Raw genomic sequence first — 26,609 nt, forward strand, 5'->3', positions numbered from 1 at the left:
TGAAGGGTAGGTAGCGGGTGCCTGGTTCTCTCCATATAAAAGTACAGAGAGAATCAGTGTATAGGCTAAAACAGGACTCGTCGGTGAACAGAATGGTTGCCCATTGCTCTGTACTCCAATCATTATGCTGCCTGCACCATGCTAATCAGACTCTCCTGTCCATTAGATGTGAGCAGGATGCAAACAGCTGGTCTTCTGGCAAACAACTCTCTCTCATTCAGTCTTTTGGAAACAGTCACCCTTGTTACACGGGTACCTGTGGCTCCATACAGGTCCTGAGAGAGCTGAGAAGCTGTAGCCCCTATGTTACACCTTGCTAAAATGGACAAATAGCGATCTTCTCTGGCTGTCGTGGTTCTTGGATGACCTTACCTAGGCTTTCTCTCGATGGATCCAGTATCCTGGAACTGTTTCCATAGGTTACACGCGATGCTGGGCATTAAACTCTCTACATATCTGGACTTGGGATTAGCCTGCCTCTAGCCTCCCCACAATTTGCCACCTCATTCCATCATCTAAACATTGGTGGTTATGGTGTTTATTACTCATTTTTACCATTCCAATGTGAATTTAACCTAATGCTGCAAGGTAACACCAAGAAATTCGCCAAGGTATTCTAGTGAATGCAATCCGTCTTACCCTCTACACACTTATAAAGTCTGTTTGTGTGCCGGCTCCGCCTACACACATGTGTACGCTTACATATTTGCATTTTTATCTAGAAGCAGTGGTTTTACCTTCAGTTCAGTTCTTTTTATGCAGTTCGATAAAATATGCAAATTCTCTTAATTTATTTCACCAGTGTATAATAAATGTCATTTACTGAATGCAAAAATAAGCAAGTTTTATTTAATGAAGGACTATAAAAACTTTACCATTCTGAATTCTTTACAAATAGTATGAAAATATTAATTCTGTGCAAACACTATGAAAATATGAATATGTTGTTATATTTTCACTTTTTAAAATGCTTTCAGTGACAATATATCTGTAGAATATATGACTATTTTATTTTGACAAAAATTGTTATGATTATTGAAATTATGTAAAATTATTTTGCTTTGAATACAGATGTTATGGTTATTGAAAAGACGCAAAATAATTAAAACAATTCAAATACTGCAAAAACCTTTGTAACTACTAAAGGCATTTGTAAATTAAAGTTTGCAAAAATTGGCATTGCAATGGAATTTTTTTTCAGGGGCTTCACTTCATGATGGTGCCCCTTTATAAAGCTACCAGCACCTTTATGCAGATTGGTTACTGAAAAACCTTCACAAGAACATCCCAGCATAAAGAAGCCCATATGCTTATGTAGATAGTTTTGAATATGAAGAAAACAACTTCCATAAGAATGCGTGTCCTGTTGTAAAAGCAAAGTTTTAGAAGCATAAAATTTGAAGATTATAGGAAAATTTTGTAACATTTCTAAAAAGAATTAAAAAAATTTTAAAAATAAACTTTTGAAAGAATTTCTGTGTCCCATCCCAATTTTTCTTTTTTTTTTTAATAATAGTGTGCACACTTAGTGATTTTACTTGTTTTACTAGGTTTATGCATAGTTGTATGCTAAACGTACAATATTAATTGCTATTTTTTTTTTAATTTCATTAATTTGTTAAAATGTCTATTAAAAACAGAAAGGTATAGTTACAGTATTTTCTTCTTTCACACTAGATGAATGATAAAGGCGATTTCTTCCCACTGTGGGGAACTTGCTTAGGTTTTGAGTTATTGAATTACTTAGCAGCGAAGAAATTATGGATGAAAGCCTGTGCAGCTGAAGATGTGCCTTCAAATTTAAATTTTATAGAAGGTAACATATATACTTAAAATATTAATATAGTGTATAAAAATTATAACCATTTGTGAAAAAAAAACTTTGCTTTATATAAGTATTATTTAATTGCACTAGCCAAATATATGTATTTTTAAACCAAAAAAATTTTTTTTAACTGATGACTTTTGATGATAAATATTTTTCCATTTAGGCCCAACAGTTATTAATCCTGAACTTGTAAGGTATTTAATGTTAATTACAGAGTTTTTATGGTTTGAATCTATACTATTACTTCTTTTCATTAGCCCTTACCAGGATGCAAACAAGAGTATTTAAGCAAATGTTTTAATTTAATTATAAAGCTTTTAGCATTTACACTTGTAGCTTTACTTTTTATTTCTCAGCCCAGCACTTGATATTCTGGCATCAGCCATCTGTTAGCTGGAGTTAAATCACACCATTAAAGTTTAAGCCAGCTTAGATAAGACAAATTTGTGTAGTGTCTGATTACCATCTTTTTTTTTAAAAAATTATATCTCAACTTTGTTATTTTAATACTTGCAAGTGGTACAGTTTTATTTGTGCGAACAAGTTGTGCGAGTTTTATTTGTGCGAACAAGTGTATTAGTTTATTAAAATTCAAGCTTAAATCAAAGAGTTTTAACCTTTTTAAGACTTTGCCATACATTTTATCATGGAGCAATAATTTTTTTAGCAGTGTAATAGAGTCTGAAGGACTTTAATATTTCTTAGCTAAGGTCCTTAAACTAAATAAATTACAATGTTACTTTCCTGAGGAACCGTTTTTAATACTTACATACTAGATCTAGTAATTTTCACCAATTTTTAGAGTTCTAGTATGTTTATCATGAGATTTGATATTTTTTTCCTTGGAAGTATTATCATTAAAAATAACAGGAAAAGATTAAACATGTAATGTCTACTAGAAAATGTTATCCATTTGGGAAGCAAAAGAAAATAATACATTTTCATACCTTTAATATTTATTGTACAATATAATTTCTCCCAACACTAAAAAACGTGCCGATGACAAAACGGAAGTTCCATTCTTCTCATTAAAGTTAATAAGTCTGATAAAAAAATCTGTCATTACATTTTTTATTTATTACTAACTACACTTCAATTTCTTTTGTGTGTACAATTCAATTTCAGTTTCTTTTGGTTATATACATTTTAATTAAAATTAATTTCATATTTACTAGAAATGTAAGTTTATAAACAATAAATCAATTTTAAACAATAAATCAATTTTAAATTGGTAGTTCGTTTGGATAGTAATCTCACAGCAGGGTTTAAAAACTATACAGTAGCTCAGAGGCTTCATAAGTTTGCCAACCACTGCTCTAGAAGAACACATGTGCATAAATGCAGTGATAAAGAGAGACGGTCATATGCCTCGAATGAACACGGGCATGCGTGTTGAAACTTGAAGTAACATTATCGGGTAGAACTTTCTGCTAGACCTTATGCCTCACTTTGAGTGTAGTAGAAAATGGTGTTAGAGAAGTCAAATTAACTCCACAATGGTTCTCAATTAAGGCACATTTTGCTTTCTTCACTCAACCAAAATTAGTAAATCTAAATTTCATATTCACATAACCTAAAGTTTTAAATCTAGATGATTATTTTTGGTTGAATATATCATTTGTTTTCTAGTTTCACCTTAAGAAATAAAATGGTAATGAACATGAAGTATTTTATGAAATCCTAACATATTTCAAAAAATGACGATTGGAAAGTTAAAACCAACAATGTTTAGTTAGTTTATTAATGTTATTATGCTTAGTTATGTTATTGTATTTAGCATTAGTGTATTACTCAGAATGTCACTTTTAATAAAAGTATTTCTGATATGTACCTCTGTTTACTGCAAATTAATGTGGTTACCTCTCACATATCTTATATTTTAATAGAAAACATATTCGTTTGTAGGCTTTAAAAACAGTCGTATGTTTCAAGATCTTGATGTGCCATTGGAAAAATCTATGCAAAATGAAAACGTTACTATTAATTACCATCAGTGGTGCTTAACTCCTCAGGTAAAACTGCTTTTAAATTAGAGCAAAGTAATTAATAGCAGTTTAAAATTTATATGTATGATTGATTGGATTTTTTTTAAAGAGGATTCATTTTTTTGTCTGTTGTCTCTAGAAATTTATTTCACTGAATATTTTAATTTAGGATTCTGAAAATTTATAAACTTCTGCTTTTAATGTCACTATTGCAAAATTTTCTATGTGTAAATTTTTTTCATAAAATCGAGCTTTGGGAGTTAAAATGTAGTTGATTATTTAGGTAAGATACTTATCACTTTATTATACAAGGTCCTGGTTCGTAAGTTTTAAAACTGATTGAATATTAACTGTCCGACTCTTGTTATCTGTTTGCAACAAACATAATGATGTAGTAAAAAAACATTTTGATTCTAGTCTGCTAATTGTATTAGGGTGAGTTGAGTTGTTAGGGAAAAAATTATTTGGCATTTGAATGTTATTAATGTTTGTAATGGAATGGTATTTTGGACAGAGATGTGTGATAAAGTTTTGTCTTAAATGTGACAAACCTTAATTGATGCAGAATGCTTACAGTAAAGAATGTCACATTCTAATGTGTTCTTGTGGTTTGGTGGGTTTTTAAGGTGGTAGAGATGACATAAAAGATGATAAAGGAATGGAACATCCTCGCACAGACTAAACTGGGCCAAGCATCAAATCTATCCATGCTGCATTAAATCAAGATCAATGATTAACAATTAGAATGCTTGCAGAACATTTAAGCATTGATTAAGAAACTGTATGTACGATAATTGGATAGGATTTAGGAAAAAAGAACTGTGTGGACGTTTTGTTCTGCATTCATTAATACAGCATTGATAAGTATCGACCTTCAGAGTGCTTTCGATTCTCTATGGTGGCCGGCCATCAAACATGCACTACACCAGGCAAACTGTCCGTCCAACATCTACCATACACTGTGCCACTATCTCACAGAATGCCGCTTAATAGTGATCCATAACAGCGGAATCATCCAAAAAAATCATACATTCTTTTGTTAACTTTTATAGATCATTAAATTATAATTTGTAATAGGCGAGAAGACAGGTTTTTCCTAAAGAGTTCCAAGATAAATTTTTAAGATGATCAGAGTATGAATTGGCCTAATCTCACCTAAGCCAAAGAAAGCACTTTTACAAAAATCCGGGGTGAAGACAATGTTAGTGGGCTTTTTTGGCTGCAGAGAATTGAATCCTGAAAGGAAAGCAATGAATGCAGTGTATTGAATTGGCAATTGAAATGTATCACACATGTGTGTCTAGACTTCCGTGCAAACAAAAATTGGTTCTTGTTGCATGATAGCATGCCATTTTATTCATCTGTTTTTGGCAAAAAAAAAAAAAAAGCAATGTGCTATGCCACCCCTCCTATTTGCTGGGTTTACCACCACCAGATTACTTTTTTCCAAAATTGAAATTAAAGCTGTAAGATTGAAGATATTAAGATTGATTTGAGGATATTAAGCTGATCCAATAAACATTATGAGGGAGCTAAGAGCTATGGAATGGCTTGTGGATAACGCCAACTAATGTATAACTTCGCAGAGGTTATATATAGGATAATTGATTTAAAATAGTTACTGCATTCTTTTTTTTTTTTTTTTTTTTTTTTTTTTTTAATGAGCTGAGTTTTAAAGCTTTTTAGCCAGATTGTGTATGATATGTTGTATATTTTCAAAATGAAACTATTAAAAATAAAGGTTTAGTTTATTACTTAGAATGCCACTTTTAAAAAATTTAAATTTATTTGGCATAACTATCTGGTATCTTTTAATTTCATCATACCTTAAAAAGATTTTAGCTAAATCAAGAAAAAACATTATCTAAGATTGCCAAATTAAAAAAAATATATATATATATATATTTGTAATTACTACCTTGCTTGATATATATATATATATATTGCTATGTGATTCACTTATTTAAAGATATACATTTAACACTTACTATCTGTCCTTAAGTTAAAACAAAAAATTAACTGATAGGAATGCAAAACATTTTTTAAGGTTTAAACACCTGATCAAAAAAACATTTTGATTCTAGTCTGCTAGTCATTTTAGGATAAGTTGAGTTGTTAAGGAGAAAATTATCATTTGGTCTTTGAATGTTATTTATGTTTGTAATGGAATAGTGTTTGGGATAGAGATGTATGATAAAATTATTTTTTAAAAGTGGCAGAACTGTTAATGAAACGAATAATTTTCTACTCAAACTATAATTATAGTTTTCAGCTACTACGTTTTAAGATTCCCCTCAAAGAAACTTGTTTTGATCTGTTGCTTTTTTGCATTCCTGCTTAATAACTTTAATGTTAGTGTAGTTGAATCGCTATTTTGCAATTTTAAAATAAAATCATAGGAAAAAAAAATTAGAAAAATAATCAGTATTTTAATGTATTGTTTTTAAGGCTTAAAAGGCAGTAAAATTGTTTCATGTCATGTCTAAATCCCTTAATAGCACTTAATTTTTATTCGACCAACTTAAAAATCAAAAATTAAGCAGCATTAATAATTTTTAACATTATAAAGCTTAAAGTAACCTTTCAGTATTTTTATATAATTCATTCTGTTTTTGTTAATTTTTTTTCCCCCCAATGGCAGATTGCGAACAATTACAAATGTAACCCAGTCCATTAATCTATACAAGGCCGGATATGGTGGTCTCTTTATTATGGAGGCACCTAATAGGTGGGCCACCATCGCCTTTCCTCTGAAGGGATGGACAGTTACAACTACATGGACAGCCTTCTCTGGGATTCGAACCCAGGCCCTTCGGCATCGCAGTCAGCTTCCATGACCACTATACCGATTAGGTGGCTTAAAAAAAATAAAAAAAGGGGGGAGATTCAATTTAAAAAAAATTCTTGAAACGATTAAAAATCTGAGCTGAGCATAAAATATGTTTCACCGTGGAAAAAATTTGCTTTGATTAATAAAATACCCTCTCCCTCCCTCCCCCCAAAGTTAAATTAAAATCTTTTACAGTAGGGTTATTCTGCTTATAGGTTTAAATTACCAGTTACAAATATGCATTGTTTTGAAAAACCTTAAAATTGAATCTTGAATAGTGTCTATAGTTTTTATATCTTTGAAACTATTAACTTTTCATTCATTAATAATTTCATAATGATAATACTTTATAAACAACTATGATGTCTGTAATAGTCTATTTTAGAGGTTTAAATTATGTAAAAAAAGATATTAATCTTCTTTAGCTATGTAGTGCTAAATAATGTTGGAGATTACTGTATACAGAATGATTGAAATTCTGATTTCAAAATCATCTGAAATTTTCTGTAAATACTTGCAGTGCAATGGAATCAGTGCAATGGGATTAAATTTAAGAAACAAACAAGGAGAAAAAAAAAGTAAAAATAATTACTATTGGATGGCACCATGAAGCATAATGGCTGTATCAAATGAACATTTATTAGATGTCACATATGCACATTACAGACATTTATGTTGTAAGAAGAATCATAGAATGTTCTTTATAATATCTGCAAAAAATCTGGATTGTTATATCTTTCTTTGTAGTATTATATATGTTATTAAAAGATAATGCTCTTTCTTAAAAATTGTAATGCACAGTTCTTGTTTAATAACTCTCAGAAAGTCTAACATATTGAAGATGTTAAATTCTGTTCCAGTGTCTGCAACAGCTTGCATGAAATGATTTTAAAATTTCTGAAAAGGCTGTTTCTTTGGGTGTCAAACCTGGCAGACAATGAGTGATGGGAGAATGCAAACACTATCCCTCTGCCATTATAACCTGGCAAAGATGGAAATCATTTTTTAGTCGGATAGTAGGTATAATGTTATACAAAAACAATATTTACCAGTGACATATAAAATGTCAATATCAGTGGTCTACTAGTGCTTATAGCTGTCAGTGACTCAATGCAATCATCTTAGCCTTAAGTGCAATTCAGAAAGGTTTGAAACACATTCTGAAATGTTATCCCTTGAAAAATATCTATGTTCAAGATTTGTTACATTCAAATAAGAAAACCTAAATATTCTTATTTCAATTTCTTTCCCAAATAAAAGTTAATAAACAATTATAAGATTGTTGGACCATATGTCTGTCGTCATTGTATACTGTTAATATGCAAAATTGCAGAACATAAGCAATCACAAATTCATGCACACTACTACACTAGGTGTCTGTTTCCCAACAATCATTCTGTGATCTACATATAATACAGCATTTATGCAGCCTGTTCTTTCTTTCTTTTTTTTCCTTGAGGGACTTAGTCTTGAAGCCCCCCATCACCTGTTTATCAATAACTGTCAATGACAGGCTTTTTTGAAGTACCCCATTATGCTAACACCTTAAGACATCTCACATTATGGTATGAATTTTGATGTCAGTTTATACATATGATCTCTCTTTTCATGTAAGATGAGGCTCTACCACATATTGCAACACCAAAGAAGCAACTACTTTGCAGTCATTTAGGAAATGAAAAACTAATAATCCTGTATCTTGTTGTAACGTGGCCAGCATGTTCACTAGACCTGTACTCATATTGCTTATGGTTTTGGGGATATCTAAAAAAAGTTGCACTTAATGGATAATATGCAAATTTAGCAGAACTGAAAGCTAATGAGACTAATTATGTACATACTATTTCCATAAAAATGCTTGTATATAAAATATATTTATATATAGAATATTTTATATTTTATTATTTTGTATAATAAAATTTTTTATGAACACTATATACAGTAGTACTTCATTTGTAATTTCACTATGATATGTATTTGATGAATTTCTTGTGAATATTTATTTATTTTATATTGTATTTCATAAACAACTTATTTAATAGACTAAATTTCATTCCAGAACTATACATTATCTGGACTGAATAAATATTTCAAAGTTCTTGCCTTAAGCCAAGATTCAAGGAATTTGACATACGTATCTGTTGTAGAAGGTATTTACCAAAAATTTGAAAGTTGATTTTCTTACATAATACATTTTAAAAATTTAGTTCGTGGGAGCCATCAATGGAAATGAAATTAACTTGTATTAATGAATGTACATATTTTCAATTATTAGTAGTGTAGTTTTAGTGTTTATTTTTGTGTATGTAATGAACATTTAAAATACGAAGAAGGTAAAGTCGTTTCTCTATGAGGCGGCTCCTGAAGATGGCAATGATAATTAAGTGAGCATACCGGAACAAAATGTACCAAGCCATTAGGACACATTAAAGTTTATTGAGTTTCCTGCACCCTTTCCAAACCTTACACTGCTTGATTTTTTTATGGGGTACAGTAAAATATAAGGTGTACTGTCATAAACCATGTAACCTTGACACACTTTGGAACGACATTCAAGCGGTGTGTGCAAAAATCCCATTGAGCACTTCGGTGCGAAGTATGGAATCAGTTGTGACTCGTACTCAGAAATGTCAGTGCTGAAGACGACCATTTTGAACGATTACTTTAAACACTATTTGGAATGTTCAGTTTAATCAGAAGGTAACTTTTTTCGTACTGAACTATGTACTGAATCTTGTAGGTTGGAAAATGAATTTTCTATGACAGTTCAAAGTGTGTATACATTTTTCTAACGCACCCTGTATGATGATTTTAATGAGTCCAGCTGTGTCAGTTCATAAAAATATTTACTATTTCTAAGGCATCTTAAGATTTAAATGCGTTTTTATTTAAATCAGTCAGATTAAAGAATAGAAAAAATACAGTCAAAAGTCGTTAATTCGGACACCCATAATCCGGAATGATCTATAATCCAGACCTCAAAGCTACAAACTTTCTGCGCATGCATCGCGTTGACGCAGTTGATGCGTTTGACGGACGTAAGACCTTTACCGTTGCGAATTTGCGTGTGCACGTGCGCAAAATACGTTTACGAATGCGCGTTTAATGTATAACGGACGGGATAAGCTAAGCTAAAATTATCTAATTATCTATTTCAGTTAATGTTGCAGATTGCGTTGTTCCTTAATGTCTTAATCTTCGAATTGGATCCGGATTATTATTTTTTGCAGACTGTTAGAGCAATTTTATAAAAGTAAGCTTAAACTTTCGATTATGTCAAATAGAATTTCCGATATATATTTACTAATATGTAAAGGATATACAAAGCGAAAGTATCTTTCGGAGTCCATTAAACAAAAAGTGGAATTGCTGCAAAAAATGGATAAAGGCATATCCTTTGTTTATCTAAACTTTGTTTATCTTTAACGTGGGGGGCGGCGTGCAATGAATTGGAAGTTGATCTGTCAGCACTATTCTTATCTTAAGGGCAGATGTTTTTATTTTATTTGGCTTATAATTGCTTACTCAATGTAGTATTTCATCTCGGTGTACTCTGATATGATTTAAATCAAATGCCTCGTCATTATAATTCGCTTCCGATAGCGAAGAAAGTGACAGAGGTTATTGAAAACGAATAAATTTCGATTGATAAATTAGTCGCAATTATAGGACTTGAACAGTGGAACTTTGTAACTGAACAAGAAATTATGTCTGTTTATAGAATTAAAGAGAATGTATTATAACATAAAAAACGAAGCAACTTAAACAACTTACATTGAAAGAAATGTTTAATAAAGTAAACAAATAAATTTTAAGCTTTTTTTTTTTTGTAAATTTTGATACCCTTTAGATCATAATTGTTCTTTATTTCATAAATTACGGTTTCATATTTTTAATTTTATAATTTCTGCATGCCATTTTACCAGATTTAAACTGATGATCTATAATCCGGAAAAATCGATAATCCGGAATCGCCGAAGTTCATACGAGTCCGGATTAACGACTTTTGACTGTACTTTTAAGAACTGCATTTATTGCTTTTCCATCCCTTGGTTTGATACTTAGTAACAGAAAGATTAAATATCTTAGGCTTTACTGAATGGCAACATGTGGAGATAAATATTCTATTTCACAGTGACAACACATTGCTTTCAAATACCCAAATGCGTGGATTAAAATTGTAGATAAATGTCTTACATTTTGCCAAATGGCAACAGTCTGGCACGCTGGAGATAAAAATTTTTAATTTTGAAGTGTTGCCACTTCTCACTTTCAAATTGTTGCTCAGTTTGTTAAACAAAAATTTGTTAAATTTGTACAAAATATAAAATAAATCAAAACAAATTTAACATTTGGGCTTCAAGGTGTCTATGTACGGGTGGAGGCCTATGTGTATTAAAAATTTGGGTGGCTGTGCTTTTTTTCACAGTGTGAGGAATATACATATTTACATACAGTTTCTTCATTCTTTAATTTTTTTTTTAAAATTATGCCATAATAATATTTGGTGGAAACAATTTGAAAAGTGATTTGGACGTGAAAGTGAGTTTTGAGACTAATAACGCCCCTGCTGCTAATTAAGTGTATAAACTAAACCCTTCAAAAAGTACAAAAACAGAATTTAAATCTTTTTACTTAAGCTGCAGTTAAAAAGTAGTATAATGGAATTTTTAATATTTTGATACTTAGATGCTCACATAACAATTTGTATTGTATGCGATATGAAGTGTACATGCAAGTGAGTTTAGTTATGGTTTTTTAAAATTTTCTCAGTATTTTAACCTGCTTTATTGTAAAACATAATAATACTCTTACTTCTCAAAGTGATTGCATATTTTAATGTAAGTATTCTTTGCAGGGTATAAGTATCCTTATTATGGTGTTGCCTTTCATCCAGAAAAAGTAATGTTTGAATGGGTGCTTTCTAAAACTCATCATAACATACCTCATAATGCTGCGGCTATACGTGTTTCTCAATATTTTGCAAATTTTTTTGTGAATGAAGGTAAGCAACTCTTAGTTGTTTTTGATATTAATATAGTAATCTAAAGTATCTAATGAACTCTTTTTCGGGGAGGTAAAATAGCTATATGCTGACAATCATAATTCTTATGATTTAGCATAATCAATAAATACTCAAAAGCTCTATAAAAGAACTAACTACACAATAAGGTTACTTACATCTATATTGAATAATTACATCTATATTGAATCCAAGATACTTTATCAAAGAGAAATTTATGTAAAATGTTAGTAAAATTTTAATCTTTATTATGAAATAAAATTAGAAAGCAAATAAATTATTTTAAATTGACAGTGATTAAAAATATATTTTCTAATATTACCAAAACGAAGAACATCCTTTTGATTGGATCATAATAAGATAATCAAATTATAATAAAAGCTGCTTATATAGTTCTCCCACTTAAATTTTTAATTAAAAATGTAATGGAAAAAGTTGTTCCTGATTTCTAATTTATGCATCTTTTCTGGATCATCCATTTATTAACTTGGCTTAAGTAGGAAATGAAGTGATCACAGATTTTTAAAAAAATATTATAATTGTGTTCATGCTGTTGAAAAATTTAATTTAACTAAGTATTACTGAATGATTGTAAAACTAAATATTGTGCTATTTAATATTCTAAAGATGAATTTATTAATATCCATTCAGATATAAACACATAGTTCAAGAAAAGCAAAATAGAAAGCTGTGTAGTACTTTTGGAATTGTTACTATATGCTGTAAAAAACCTCATCTTATTACTTCTGTATATTTATTTCAAACAATATTTAGCAGAGTCATAATCATTAAATATAAAAATAAGTCTATAAAATAAAAGACAGTATAGAAATTAATTCTTCAAGTTACTTCCTAAAATGAACAGCTGAAGAAAGACAATATACTTTAAACGTCAGCATCTGAGTTCTGAAGACTGCACTAAAGTGTGAAATTTGCATTCTATTAATTAAATCTGCAGTGCGTTTGATAATTGCTCTTGGTAATTACAATGCTAGTGTAATAATCGTAACTGACCTTTTTAAATAGTCAAACCATATATATTTATGTATGCACTCATCCATATTTGTCCTAATACCTTTTAAATAAAGTGCTTATATGTGCACTCTGAAACGTATCCAAACCATTAAGGCAGTATATGAAAGGAAGGAATCCAATTCATCCCCAAAATGGGAGTGATTTTGAAATTATAACCTAGACAATTATAAATTCTTTTTTTATGGCATTTATAGAAATTTTGGGTTTTCATGCAAAATCTTTTGTTTCTTGGAGGGTTAAAGGTTTTGTAATAATTATAAATATTTATTGAACTCAGAATTACACATGATAATTACATCTATTTTGAATCCAAGATAGGGTAAGGAACTCAGGATCATGATTCTTCATATAACAATGATTGGGATTGGGAATGAAGACACAGCAACATTCAATCTTTTTAGTGTGAAATCATAATTATCAGGAAGTGAAGGATGTTTTTCTATCCAAGATAAGTACACAACATAACAGTTGTCTTCCACATTAACTGTCTGTATAAAGTGTTCCCTCGCAGCTTCCTGGAGTTCATCTTTGGTCTTTTGTGGATGTAGATCAGTAATTCCGAGCAAGTCCAGTGAGCACAAATTCATTATTGACTCATTAACTGATAACATGGAATTGACAAACATGCATTTTTATCTTTTGAGGAATTTAATATACACCAGCACAGTGGCATAGCTAGGATTCCAGCGCCCGGAGACAAATGAAGAATTTGCGCCCTTTTCTGTGTGCCAAGAATAGAAAACATTTCATTAAAAAATTTCGTAGCATCAATTTGGCACCGCCTGGATGCTGCACCCGGGGCAGATGTCCCCCCCTTGCCCCACCCTAGCTACGCCACTGCACCATAGTCCATCCGAGATGCATCTCAGTGGCAGTCAAACCATAGCATAACATTTTAAGACCATTTCCAGCTACATCAGCTAAAATTTCAGTAGGGCCTTGATCATTGTCAGCAATAGATATATTAATATCTGATAGTTCTTTTGCAAAAAGCTGAAGAACTACAGGTAGAACAGTCTCACATATAATTTCTTGGCTTAATACTTTGAAGTTGCATTTATAAGTTCCATCAATACTTGATAAATATAATGTAAACACATCATGTTTACACACCCAAGTGTTGCTTCCTGCAAAAACAATATGTTGCAGATATTCATACCTTCCAGCCTGATATCTCATCTCGTCGGTGGTACTTTTTAAAACATACAAACACTGAGAAGTGATATCAATAAGTGCCCTTGTCGTATGTCTTATCTCCTTCCCTCTCACAATTACGGTCAAGGTTTGCTACATTGCACTAGGGGATTTAGATACATTTGCCAGAACTTTATTTTGCTTAAAATTCCACAAAACAAGATGTGTACTTTCCTCTCCATTAACCTCATCTTGGAGAAATTCTATTAACACATCTATGTCACTCTTCTCAGCAGTGGTCTCCACGTTGCCATTTAGATGTCCAGTTCTACAGTGAGCTGTCTCAAAGTGCTCCCAGCATTTCATCTGGTAATGCTGATTCCATGAGTGGAAAGAATATTGCAGTATATTTTTCTCATATTACTCCTAGAAATTCAAGTGCATGGAGATTAGTTTCAAGTTATATAATTTTCTTAAAGGTTTCCCTGTCACATTTCGTTTGTGTAAAACCAGCACTAATAATTCTCTAACATATAATTTGAATGAGCATTTCCTGTTTCCCAAAACATTTTTATAAATTTTTTAACGTCCTTTCATAACTTTCACGAGTTTGCAGAAAACTTTCTGTCAACTGCTCTGCAACACTACCCTTTTCCATACACTGAGATAAATCGGCGAATTTGTCATGCAAATCCAGATTGGGATCCTTATCAATTTCTTGGAATTGGCTTCAAAACTGTAACCAGTTTCTTACATCTCCATTAAGGGAGTTGTATTTTAGGGTAATGCAATAGTGAAATTTGGCGTGATATGTGGCCATTTTCAAAAGAAATTAAGTTACCCAATAAAGATATTTCTAAAGATTTTAATTTTAGTTGCAATGAATGCCATTGATCTATGTGCACTTCCGATTCATCTTTTTCTAACTCAACCGAGCTTTCATCAATATCTTTACAATAAAGCATTTGTTTAACGTTTTCCTCACAGTTAACCATAATTAGAGTCTTTTCTTATTACTGCCTGATTTCTCTTACAAGCATAATGTGTCAATTAACTGAGAGATTGATTGCTAACAGGTTAAAGTTTGTGCTAGACAAAATTAGTTTAATATCTGAAAAACAATCATTTTTCCATAGACATAGATGCACAGTTGAACAAATTGTACGCTTTTTCCAAGAGGTAAAAGATGGCTTTCAAAGAAGGCAAAGTAGCCTTGCAGTATTTGTGGCCTTTAAAGATGCATTTTTAATAGAGTCTGGAGAGCTTGATTGCTTAGGAAGCTGATTTCCTGTGGTATTTCAGGCTACTTGTTTAAATGGATTAACGTTTTCTTGACTAACACTTTATAAGTATGTTCGTGCTGTGTCAATTTATAGTCAAACCAAACCCGAAGGTCACATGATTTTTAACATAATGATCAATGATTTAATTTTAATTTTCCTATCTTAGCAGATTGATCCAATGCAACTTTTTCACTATTAAATTTGTTATACGCTTTTGTAAATAACCTCCCAAGCTGCGTTCTAGCTTTTTTAAAACTAATTAAAAGATTTCTGTAAGCTTCCATAATCAAGAGAAAACTAATGCAATATGCAGTGAACTCAGAAAGAATGAAAATATTCACTTACTGAGCTCAAAAACACTGATGAATCCTGTTGTGAACGCCAAATGTCTGATGTTGGTGTAAAGACACCAAATCAAAAGAAATATTTTATTTTGAAATTCACAAAACGTTATTTGAAGATGATCATGAACGAGAATCATTTACATCTCCTCAGATGAATATATAACATTTTTAAAAACTTTTATGAAAACCAAGCATTTGAAATAAAGATATTTCAAATGCTGTTTGTGGGCATAATGCTAGGGTAAGCTATTACAGGCCTACTATTAAAATAAAAAAAAGTCAACTGAATCCACCTCAAGACAACAATTCTTCAGTTTTTGAACAACTTTTTAATGCTGATTTCTCTATTGGGTATATGAAAAGCGGCCTTGATGCCATAGTTAAAGGTAAAAGTGCAGGCCCGGATGAAATCCTACCAGAGTTCCTTGTAAATCTGGGAGATTCTGCAAAAATAACTTTTTGGCATTCATTAATTAAACTTGGAGAAATGGCTTGCCAAGTGCTTAGAGAAAGGCGGTGATAATACCAATTCTCAAACCTAACAAACCGGATGAAAATGAGGACAATTACTGCCTGATTTCTCTTACAAGCATAATGTGTCAATTAACTGAGAGATTGATTGCTAACAGGTTAAAGTTTGTGCTAGACAAAATTGGTTTAATATCTGAAAAACAATCAGTTTTCCATAGACATAGATGCACAGTTGAACAAATTGTACGCTTTTTCCAAGAGGTAAAAGATGGCTTTCAAAGAAGGCAAAGTAGCCTTGCAGTATTTGTGGCCTTTAAAGATGCATTTGATAGAGTCTGGAGAGCTTGATTGCTTAGGAAGCTGATTTCCTGTGGTATTTCAGGCTACTTGTTTAAATGGATTAACGTTTTCTTGACTAACACTTTATAAGTATGGTCGTGCTGTGTCAATTTATAGTCAAACCAAACCCGAAGGTCACATGATTTTTAACATAATGATCAATGATTTAATAGATACAATTTTCATTTTTATCCCACATGTGAATGCTTTATTATTTGCTGATGATGTGGTGATGAGTACTACAGGATCTGATTTTGCTGGCCTGGAGAGTGTCCTACAACAGGCCTTAAATGTTTTTAAGACCTGGACATATGATAATAATATGATAATAAATACTGATAAAACCCCCTTTCAATTCTTTTCTCTCAGTCAAAACATGACAACATCCAACTTCAGTTTAATGACAAAGACCTAAACAGATCTTTTCATACTGTCTACTTGGGTATTCACTTAGACCCAAAATTAACTTGGATGAAACATGCTGATTCAGCTGTTGATAAAGGATATGCCAGATCAAGACTATTGAAAAGTTTAGCTGGTGTTACTTAGGGCTCAACCCAAGATGTCTTGTGTGCAGCTTGTAAAAGTTATGTTCGTCCTGTTGTTGAATATGGAAATGAGGCTTTAATAACTGCCTCAGACTATGTTAAAAACAAGCTTGACCTGTTCCAAAACAACGTGTTGCACTTGATCATTGGTGGCACTAAATCAACCCTCATAGTTGCTATGGAATTTCAGACTGAACTAAAACCGTTAAGTGAAAGTTGCCAAAGGGGTGCCATAAACCTTGTTGAAAAAAATCTTATGAAGAAAAAATAACTTTCTAAATTATTACAGACCACCAAACGAAAGATTAAAAACCCACAATTCCTTCCTTTCTACAATTTCATGATCTTTATGATATTCTTACACCCAATTGCCAGGTTTTTCCTCAGGAATTAAATTCTGTTCTAGATCAAACAATGTTGGAGGGCCACCTGGATCTTGTTTGGAATGTCAATAAACAGCTCTCCATACAAAATGAATTAAAAAGTGCTGCTCTGGCTACTATATATAGTAGGTACCCTCCTAAAGATTTGCTCCACTGATGGTTTGGCAGAAGGCGCTATAAAAAACACTGTTACTGGAGTATATTCAAGTATTTTCAGTATGTTGGGAAATACTCTGACAATTTTGATGGAGAGATAGCGGCAATATCATTTGCAATTGATAAATTGTCCTGATCCCAATATTGTGTTTCTCATTAATTCTCAAGCTATATTGTCGCTTGTGAATTCAAAATACAATGAGAATGCACATATTCATACTTGTAGAGAAAGGCTTGTTGAACTTAGGAATTCTAGAGAAAACATCACCCTCCAATGGATTCCGAGGCCTTGTGCCATTTTTGGTAATGAGAAGGCTGATAGACTTGCTAAAGCTGGTTCTCTAATGATTCAACCTGATTCTCCTCAGCCTTTGCATAACATTAAAAGGATTGTAAACAATAAAATTTTAAGAATAATAGAATGTCCTTATACAGAGATGCAGTTGTGGGTAAGAGGTGGAACATCCTGCTTAACAAAAAGAATAAAATTCCCAATTCTTTGCCTCGATCTGTTGGAATTGCTTGTTTTCGAATGCTAACTGGACCTGATTATTTACAAAGGCATTTATGTCATATCGGAATCAAGGATTCAGCTTGTTGCCCTTTACGTCATCAGGGTGACATGGATGGCAACCATCTCAAGAACTGCCCCATTGTTTTAAAGTTTTTTAATGACAACTCTTTTGATGCAGCTTTGATTCTCATTTTCATTCTTCTTCATTTTACTGGGCTGCTCGTCACTTAATGGCAGAAGTGCCACAGATGGGCGTAGGATTAAAAAAAAATATATATATATATATATATATCATTCAGTACAGTCTCTAATATTTTTCTAGCATTCTCTAAGGTACATCTAAAAAATTACTATAAAACTAAAATTCTCTTACTCTCAATAAATATTAGTCACACTACTCTTAACCAAAATCAAAATATCATTCTAAAATTCTTTGAACTAATGGGGAAAGAAAATTTCACCTGTTGCCACTAAAATGTAAGTGAAACATAATTAAAACAACAAGATTATGTTTATACTGTCACTCGCATATTAGATGGGGAAATGTTACATATTAGATGGGGCAGTTTCCAACAATACATTTTTTAAAATTATGTCACAAGTATTTGTATTTATACGATCAAAATACTGTTTTAAATGTGCAAGGAATGAGCCTATTACTGAATTGTAACTTGTGTCTACTCTTCGAGAAGAGTGTAAGCACCTTATCGCTATATTTTCAGAAATACTGAGAAGGGTGTAAAAGAGCCTTTATTTCAAAACTAAATAAGATGAACAGAAGGCACACCTGTTGCTTGTAAATCAGCCTGCTTTTATGGTGAGAACTCAAAATAGAAATATAGTGTAAAACTTAATCTAAATAGATAATAGCCAAAAGCTACACAGAGTAATTTAAATACAAAGTTGGCTTTTAAAGCTCCGCCTGCGTGTTTTCTTAGAACAGCACACTTAGTAACATGGCCTTCACTAGGCAAAACACGCTCTGACTAAACCATCTCAAACCCTCACTTAAATATATGCAAGCTAATTTGCATTCTGGTGAGAAAATGGAAAGGGAGAAGTGACAGTAAAGATTCTTAACATAAAATAACTGGTTGCACAAATTAAATAAGCTTGTATTTTTATATTCTCTAATATTTATATATATATCAATAATTATAATTCACTACTGTTGAAAAATAAATTCACAGAGGTTTTCTTTCTTTTTTTTTTTAGCAAGGAAAAGTACTCACAAGTTTCCTAGCAAAGAAATGGAAGATTCTGTTCTAATTTATAATTATAATCCAGTTTTCACTGGCAAGCGTGGAAACAATCCTGTTGTTCAAAATTATTACTTTACCTAAATTGTATATTTTTCTATTTAGCTAACATAAAACTCTTCATAATAGCAGAATAATTTAATTTTACTATATTATTTGAAAGCCATTTTAACATTTATAATTCTACTGTCTGCCCCTTAAAATTTAATAATTTGATATGAATGAGGACAATAAATAAATTTAAGAAAAAATGCTGCATTCTTTAAATGTGTTTTTGAAATGAAATGCTGTATGTATGTATTTTTTCTAAAATTCCTAAAATGTATCTTTAAATATTTGGTGCTACTTTGGTAGACGGTTGCACTGATTTTTGATGATTTACATTGGCGCAATTGTTGGTGCGGTTTTTACAGTCGTCGAACATCTTGAAAAATGCTGTTTTTATGTATTTTACGCATATAGTAAAGTATTCGAAACTTTAAAAAAATAAATATTGTTAAAAATAATGGATCAATTTTTTGTTGAAAACGTTTTTTAAGATGGCTGGCAAATGTAAATAAATACATTTACTAAGAGTATAAAATGCTAAAGTAAGGTTAAATTATTACTTTCATATAAGAGAATAAAAACACTGCTATAAAAACATTGTGCCAACATTTAAAAGAATTAAAATATTACTTACATTTAAATCCTTTAAAATAACTTTTATAGGATTTAATTATTTAACATTAAAACATATGTGGGAATAAATATCTCAGGAATTTTTGAAAATGTATTAATTTTTTAATAAAAATTGAAGTATGCAATTATAAAGTAAAAGAAAATTATGTACTTATATTTTTTAAAGTATTTTACCTGTCATATATTGATAAGTACCACAAAAAAAAATTATCTTCATCTGTGATCCACATCTCTCGCACTTCATTGAAGCAGCAATTAGCGAGATTTCATCGAAAAATTTAAAATAAATTTCCTCTGATGCTTGTAACAATTTATAAATAAATCTTTGATTAGAAAAGCCAGGTTGGCCAAAATAAGGTCTCAAAGGGCAATTTTTTTATTCCGATACCAATAATTCTTGGTAATTACCAAGAATAACATTCATCTTCGAAACGGACATATCCATTGCATTTGAAATCTGAGGAATTCGAAGAGATGAATAATAAAATTTTAAAACGGCGCGGTAATGTACAAATATTCAGTAACCAATTAGGGAGCTGATTACATCATGCATCGAATTAAAATTATTTAAATAATCATTCATAATAAAATGATTTTTAAACAAAATGCAAAATTAAATTGTATTTTAATATTTAACAGCCATAAATAATGTTTGAAACATTAGATTAAATTTGTAGATATTAATAAAACCAATTACTTTTTAAGTAAGGTGACATCATTGATTACATCATCCACAACATAAAATATCATAAACAACAAAATTTTTATTTCAAATAAAAATGCAAAATTAAATTGATTTTTAATATTTAGAAGTCATAAATAATATTTAAAACACTTAATTTATGCATAATAAAACACATCATTTTTAAAATAAAATGACAACAAAGTATCGGTTACCATAAATAACTTGTCCAGCAATGGGTTTACCATAAGTCGTATCGCTCACCAAAATCTTTGCAACCATCTACCAAAGTAGCACCAAATATTTTCTACATCTTGCTTGGATGCAAAAGCTATTTGTCATAAGTATTAATAAATTTAACTTTCTGTACAATTTTATATATATATATAGTCTGGTCAAAGACTTCAAGGATTCCATTAATACAAGAACAAAAAATACATCTTTTTCTGAATACTTTACTCTTTTTGGATAATGGCACTTTGTTTTTTACAGATTGGCAATTTATATGTTAGTCCTTTGGTAGCACTGTCATGATATAACATTACTTTATATTGTCATATACTTAAGATGAAGCTAAGTTTAAAAAAAAAATCCTATGCATTTTCTCTTAAAAATTTGCAGAACTGTACATTCTATATTTCTCTGTACCTTAGAAATGTTGAAAACAATCCCCAGCTCATTGTTGGTGTTGTTGGTACTTATGATTGCTACATATTCCTTTATCAGACCCTAGATGTAAAAATGTATTATTTGCATACTTGGAATATTCTGTTTAAATTGATTTATTTTTGATTAAATGACTTTCTCTCTTCAAATGAAAATTGTTGAATTATTGGTGCCTTCATTATTTTCAGTGTTTTTTTACAACAAATACGATTACTAAATTCCTCATCCTCATCAAATAACAAATCTTCAATAATTTCAGTTTCTGCTTGAAGCTCAATTTATTTTTCATAGTAATAAACTCTTTTGCTGGAAAAAAATAATAGTAAAAGTACTTTTAAAGAAAACGTAATGGGAAGTAGTAAGTGTGAAACAAATTTTTAAGCAATCTAAATAAAATAATTCAAACATTGTTTTCATGTTAAATGATGCTCATCATAAGTTGAAATTTTAGTTAATCTCTGCATTTGTAAAATTGACTAATATGAGGATGTGCGTGAACTTCCAGAAATCCCAAATTAGTATACTCTTTTGTTTAAAACAAAAGTATAAATAGTTTTGAAGGGAAGATAATAGGAGAAGACAGGCAAGAATTTCAGCTGCTTAAAAGGGGGTAGGATTGCAGAAAGAAGAGATTTCTCAGATCTTTAGTTGGAATAGGGCCCTTAGATACTTATTGCGTATCTTCATGAGTTATTTTATACATTCCTATTAATAAACTTATGTTTTTATGCATTGTTTTGTAGTCCTCATGTGATTGTAAAAGTGAGGGCTTACTATATATTTTTGTCTTCTTGAGTTTTAGATAATTCCAATTTTAGCACAACATAAAGTAATCTGATTGTTATATATATATGTAATGAAAAGATATTTTTAAATCTGGATTGCATTCTTTGGTTGAAAAGTATTCCATTTCTGAAGTTTCAGCTGAGATGCATTCTTGACACTGTCTGATTATCAGAATGCTTTTTTTTCCCCTGCAGATACTCTTATTGTAATATTTAGACAGCATGCAAGTATTTGCTTTACAGTCACTACATAGCCAGTATAGTAAAGCAACAAATTTCCTCCCCACAAAGGTAGAAATTACTATTTTATTTTATGGCCTTTCCAAAAATTATTTTCACAAAAGTAGTAATTCTAAAAGTGAAGATAGCAAGAAGATTTCACAGCTTTTTGTTCATTCTGAGTTTTCTTACATGGTTTTCTCAATCCTGTAACTACTGGGGTATCAAGGTTTCATTTTACTGGCTCAAGCTTGTAAACTTAAAATAAATTACTCTAAACTACCAATTTTATACTCAGAAAAATGTAGGTCTCTTAATAGGAGACATTAAACAAGTTCTTAGCACTGTTTTATATGTTTTTATATTGTTGTGACTTAACATTGTGTTATATATTTTTATAGTGTTGTGACTTAACATTTTTTTATATGTTTTTATAGTGTTATGACTTAACATTGTTTTATATGACCATGTATTTGAAATAAAATCTTTCAAAAATATCATTGCAGATTTAGCACATGCAGAGTTAAGGAATTAAAATATATTTGCACATGCAGAGTTAAAGAATTAAAATATATTTGCACATGCAGAGTTAAGGAATTAAAATATAGCTAAGTCAGTGCTTAAAATAATAAATAAGAAATAAGTATACAGCAAATTGTTATTGATTCTACAACAGTCAATGAAATGCTTTGCTAGGAAATTGTAATAGAGAAGCTTGTAAATGAATTTTAATGTATTTTGCTTTTTACAGTTCAGATAGTTTTCTTAATAATTTTTAATAAGAATGTTGGCAGCTTTATTTGTTTGTGAATTTTTTAATTAAAATTGTTTATATGAAATTTATGTCATTAATTTTTTCTGAAAACTTTCACATGCATATTTTACTTAATACATGCATTATCAAATAAATACTTTTTTACATGCAAACATATCTGAACATATTTTGATAAAAATTAGATCTTTTTACACAAATAATAATACAATTTTTTTGGTAAAAACATTTCAAAACAAATAAATCAGGAATATTTCTAAAAATTATTATTTTACCAATACACGAATACAAAAATTTTGAAGATTGACACAAATTTTAATTTAATAAGTTATTTTATGCAAAAAACTTAAGCAAAATCGTCATTTTTCCTCACTAATTTTAAAATGTACATTTGCTCTGAAAAATATCATTCTCAGCAGTTCTCATAAATCAAAAGTATCGAAAACTTAAACTAAAGTTATGCTTTATATAATAACAAATTTTATTTAATTTATAAGATTTATAAATAACAAAAGGTTAGTTTTTAGTCCAAAGCGCTTTGTCCCCGAAGGACTATTGTTTTCGTTTTTCGATGAATCACTATAAATGTCCGTTTCACTTTTCAAACTGTTGCCACCAAATGTTAGAATCCTGCATTATATTTGAAGAAATTAAATAATGAAAAATCTGCATAAATGTATGTATATTTCTTGCATTGTGATAAAACAACGGTACGCAGAGTCATCGAATTTTAAATGATGTAATCCTCCTACGAATATGGGCATGTGGAAGATCAAATTTGAAATTTGTTTTCTTATCGGTTTCATATTTTGTAAAACTTTAACGAATTCAAATCGAGCAATGGCAACACTCTACGGGGGGGGGGGGGGGTCCTTTTTATTTCCAGCGCCCTGAACTGTGTATCAGAAATTCTAAAGATATGCTTATTTTAAAATTATTTTGGGACATTGCTATTGAACTGAATTTTATAGTTTAAGTGCAAAGTTCATGATATTTAATAAATAAAGGTAACACACAAAATGTTAAAAAAACACACTTTTGGATATAATTCAAAATCTGAAACCTTTGATTTTTTTACATTTTTTGTAGTCTGCCATTGTGTTTTTATCTTATTAAAATCATTAAGCATTAAAAGTTTTATAAGATCTAGTATTCCTTTTATTAATCCTGGTGCTTTGTACTATACAAATACAAGGACTGACTACTTGCATTAAATAGTAAAATTGTATTATAAATAAAAAAAATGGATTTTTACCAATATACTAGATATACTAAATTCAAATTAAAATTTGAAAATCTATTGGAGTGCATTTAATAAAAAATTATGACTCTTTTAATATGAGTGGTTTACCTATATTACAGATATTAACTTTAGTTTCTGTGGTAAATAATGTAAATATGTTGCATATCTTATTTCTTACCTGACTTCTGAGAAATTATTTTTGCAAAAGTCTAAATATTTATTAGATGTGGAGGTACTTTGTGAACCATTTAAGAACCAGTTTTTAAAATTTGCTTTAAATGTTTTGGGCTTTAATTTTTTAAAACTTGAAAGCTGCATCTGATCTTTCAGTTTCATTGTCATAAAATTTACATTGAATTATGTAAAGAAATATTTAGCGAAATATTTATTAAAAATTTTAAATTTAAAGTCTTAGAAAAGTTAAAATTTATTTTTCATTGTTATAGCATTCATCTTTTAATGAAGTCGCAGAGAAAACATTTTTATGAGTACATAATAAATGTGCACATGCATAGATCTCATTTGCGAATTCATGCATAGAATAAAACTAAAAATATTTCAGCATCACTACACGTAGCAGCAAGAAGCTAAAATTTTTCCAAGAATCAATGAATTATTCCAAAACTATGAAATAATTTTATTCATTAAAAATAAGTTCATAAGAAATTTATGAATAAAATTTATGTCTTTGAAAGGATAAAACTAGGAAAAATTTTCACTTCATTTTTGATATTAATTCTCTAGTTTTTAACATGTGTATTTAATGACTTTACCTATTTATATGATAGTTTCTTGCTGCAAGTCCTTAAGAGATTTAGTAGGCATTGCTGGCTGTAGCAGCAGTAAGAGAGCATTAAGAAACATTTGGGTAATGACAATGTGCTTAAAATTTTGGTTAGCTAAAAATTTAAAAAATAAAAATAATACAAAAAAATCATTTTATATGTTTAAGTTGTATGCATGTAAGGTTCACTTTTTTAACTTGAAGGAAACACGAAATACAAATTACAGCCTAACATTCTGAAAATGAGATCTCTCTTTTATACTTGCAGTGATTTCTAGTATCAGCCTTTCATCCCTTGAGTGGGTCGATAAAATGATTATCAAGTTCGTTTGGGGACTAAACACCAGGGGGAGCCTGCGACAAACTGACCATAGCCCAGGGCATAAGCTGACACACTCTGGGGCCCAAGGTCAAGAAAGCATATTTCGAAGCACTGCAGGCCTTAGCCCACTCGGGCTATTGCGCCACTGAGTTTAGTTTTAGATTTCTAGTATGGTAAGAACCCTGCTTGCGGAGAATAAGTTCCAATAAGATCCAGCATTAAGCAAGATCATCATAACACATAAATAACTGGGATAAGTGAAACAGAGAATAAGACAATTTTTTTGTTTCATTTGTAACATTTATTGTTAAATATTTTCTTATTATACTAATTATAGACTTATTTATTGTTAATATAGTTTTTTTCTTTTAATAAAACATTCATGAAAATCCCAAAACATTTGAGTAAAAAAGTCACGTTTGTCATGAGGAAGGTTCTTCCTAAGTTGACATTTTTTATTTTTTGTGAATAAAGTCACTTAGCATCGTTTACATTTTTCTGTTTCATTTAGCAGTTGGTTATTGACAATAACACATCTCATCAATAATACTTCGTCTTGCCTTTGAACTGTTATCAAAATTTGAATAATTTTTTACAAAATTGGTCCATAATTTTAGTTATAGTAGCTAAACGCTTTTTAGAAGATCGTTGAAAGTTGCTTCTGCTCCTCATCTTCAGAAACACTTACTTTTGTCATCTTCGTGCACTTGTTCAGCTAATATTTTAATAGAGCCTTTTTGGAGACTTACACCACTTGTAACTTGCAATAATTCTTCATTATCCTGAACATATATATTATTAACCCTTTTTCATTAACTAGCTTGACAATTTCATTGACATCAACAATAAACTCTCTTGTGTCAACATCCTTGCTTAGCTCCGGCCATACTACTGTGGGATTCTAATACTACTGTGTAATACTGAAACAGTGTTAAGTAGGATCTTGCTGCATATGCACATACCACATGCTGTTTCAACTTAGGCAGAATTTTCAAAGTTTAATTCATGTGTAGTGGAAAGAATATGTGCATGCTTTCTTAGGTTCATGGCTATGATCATTTAACTACACAAGAAGTTTAAATCACTACCGTTCTTTCTTTTCAGTGCAGGGTGAATGCAATTTAACACGTTGAGCCTGGTGCCGACTTTGCTGTCCTTTCCGGGTTGCCAGCTGGTTTTGGTTCAGCCACTTATCTAGGTAATAAAATCGGCTTAATCCAAATTCATAACAAAATTTTAACAAAAAAGTTGTTACATATTGTAATATGTGTAAAGCTAAGCCATATTTTTGTTTAGAATGTTTCAATAAATTTCATTAAAAGT

At 30.5% G+C, this 26,609-nt stretch overlaps 1 protein-coding gene across 1 annotated transcript in view; it reads left to right on the plus strand.

The window, feature by feature from the left end:
- Window positions 1-23,004, plus strand: part of LOC118184332 (gamma-glutamyl hydrolase-like) — a 36,148-nt gene extending 13,144 nt beyond the window's left edge. The window contains exons 5-9 of the mRNA XM_035353994.2: window positions 1,678-1,816; window positions 3,734-3,840; window positions 8,703-8,793; window positions 11,502-11,648; window positions 19,089-23,004. Of these exons, the coding sequence (XP_035209885.2) occupies window positions 1,678-1,816; window positions 3,734-3,840; window positions 8,703-8,793; window positions 11,502-11,648; window positions 19,089-19,216 (612 nt within the window). The 3' untranslated portion in view covers window positions 19,217-23,004. The remainder of the gene's footprint in view (window positions 1-1,677; window positions 1,817-3,733; window positions 3,841-8,702; window positions 8,794-11,501; window positions 11,649-19,088) is intronic.
- Window positions 23,005-26,609: the final 3,605 nt, after the last annotated feature.

Source organism: Stegodyphus dumicola, chromosome 8 (genome assembly GCF_044657685.1).
Source record: "Stegodyphus dumicola isolate Sdum_Otavi_A_Nest chromosome 8, ASM4465768v1".
NCBI classification, from domain to species: domain Eukaryota; kingdom Metazoa; phylum Arthropoda; class Arachnida; order Araneae; family Eresidae; genus Stegodyphus; species Stegodyphus dumicola.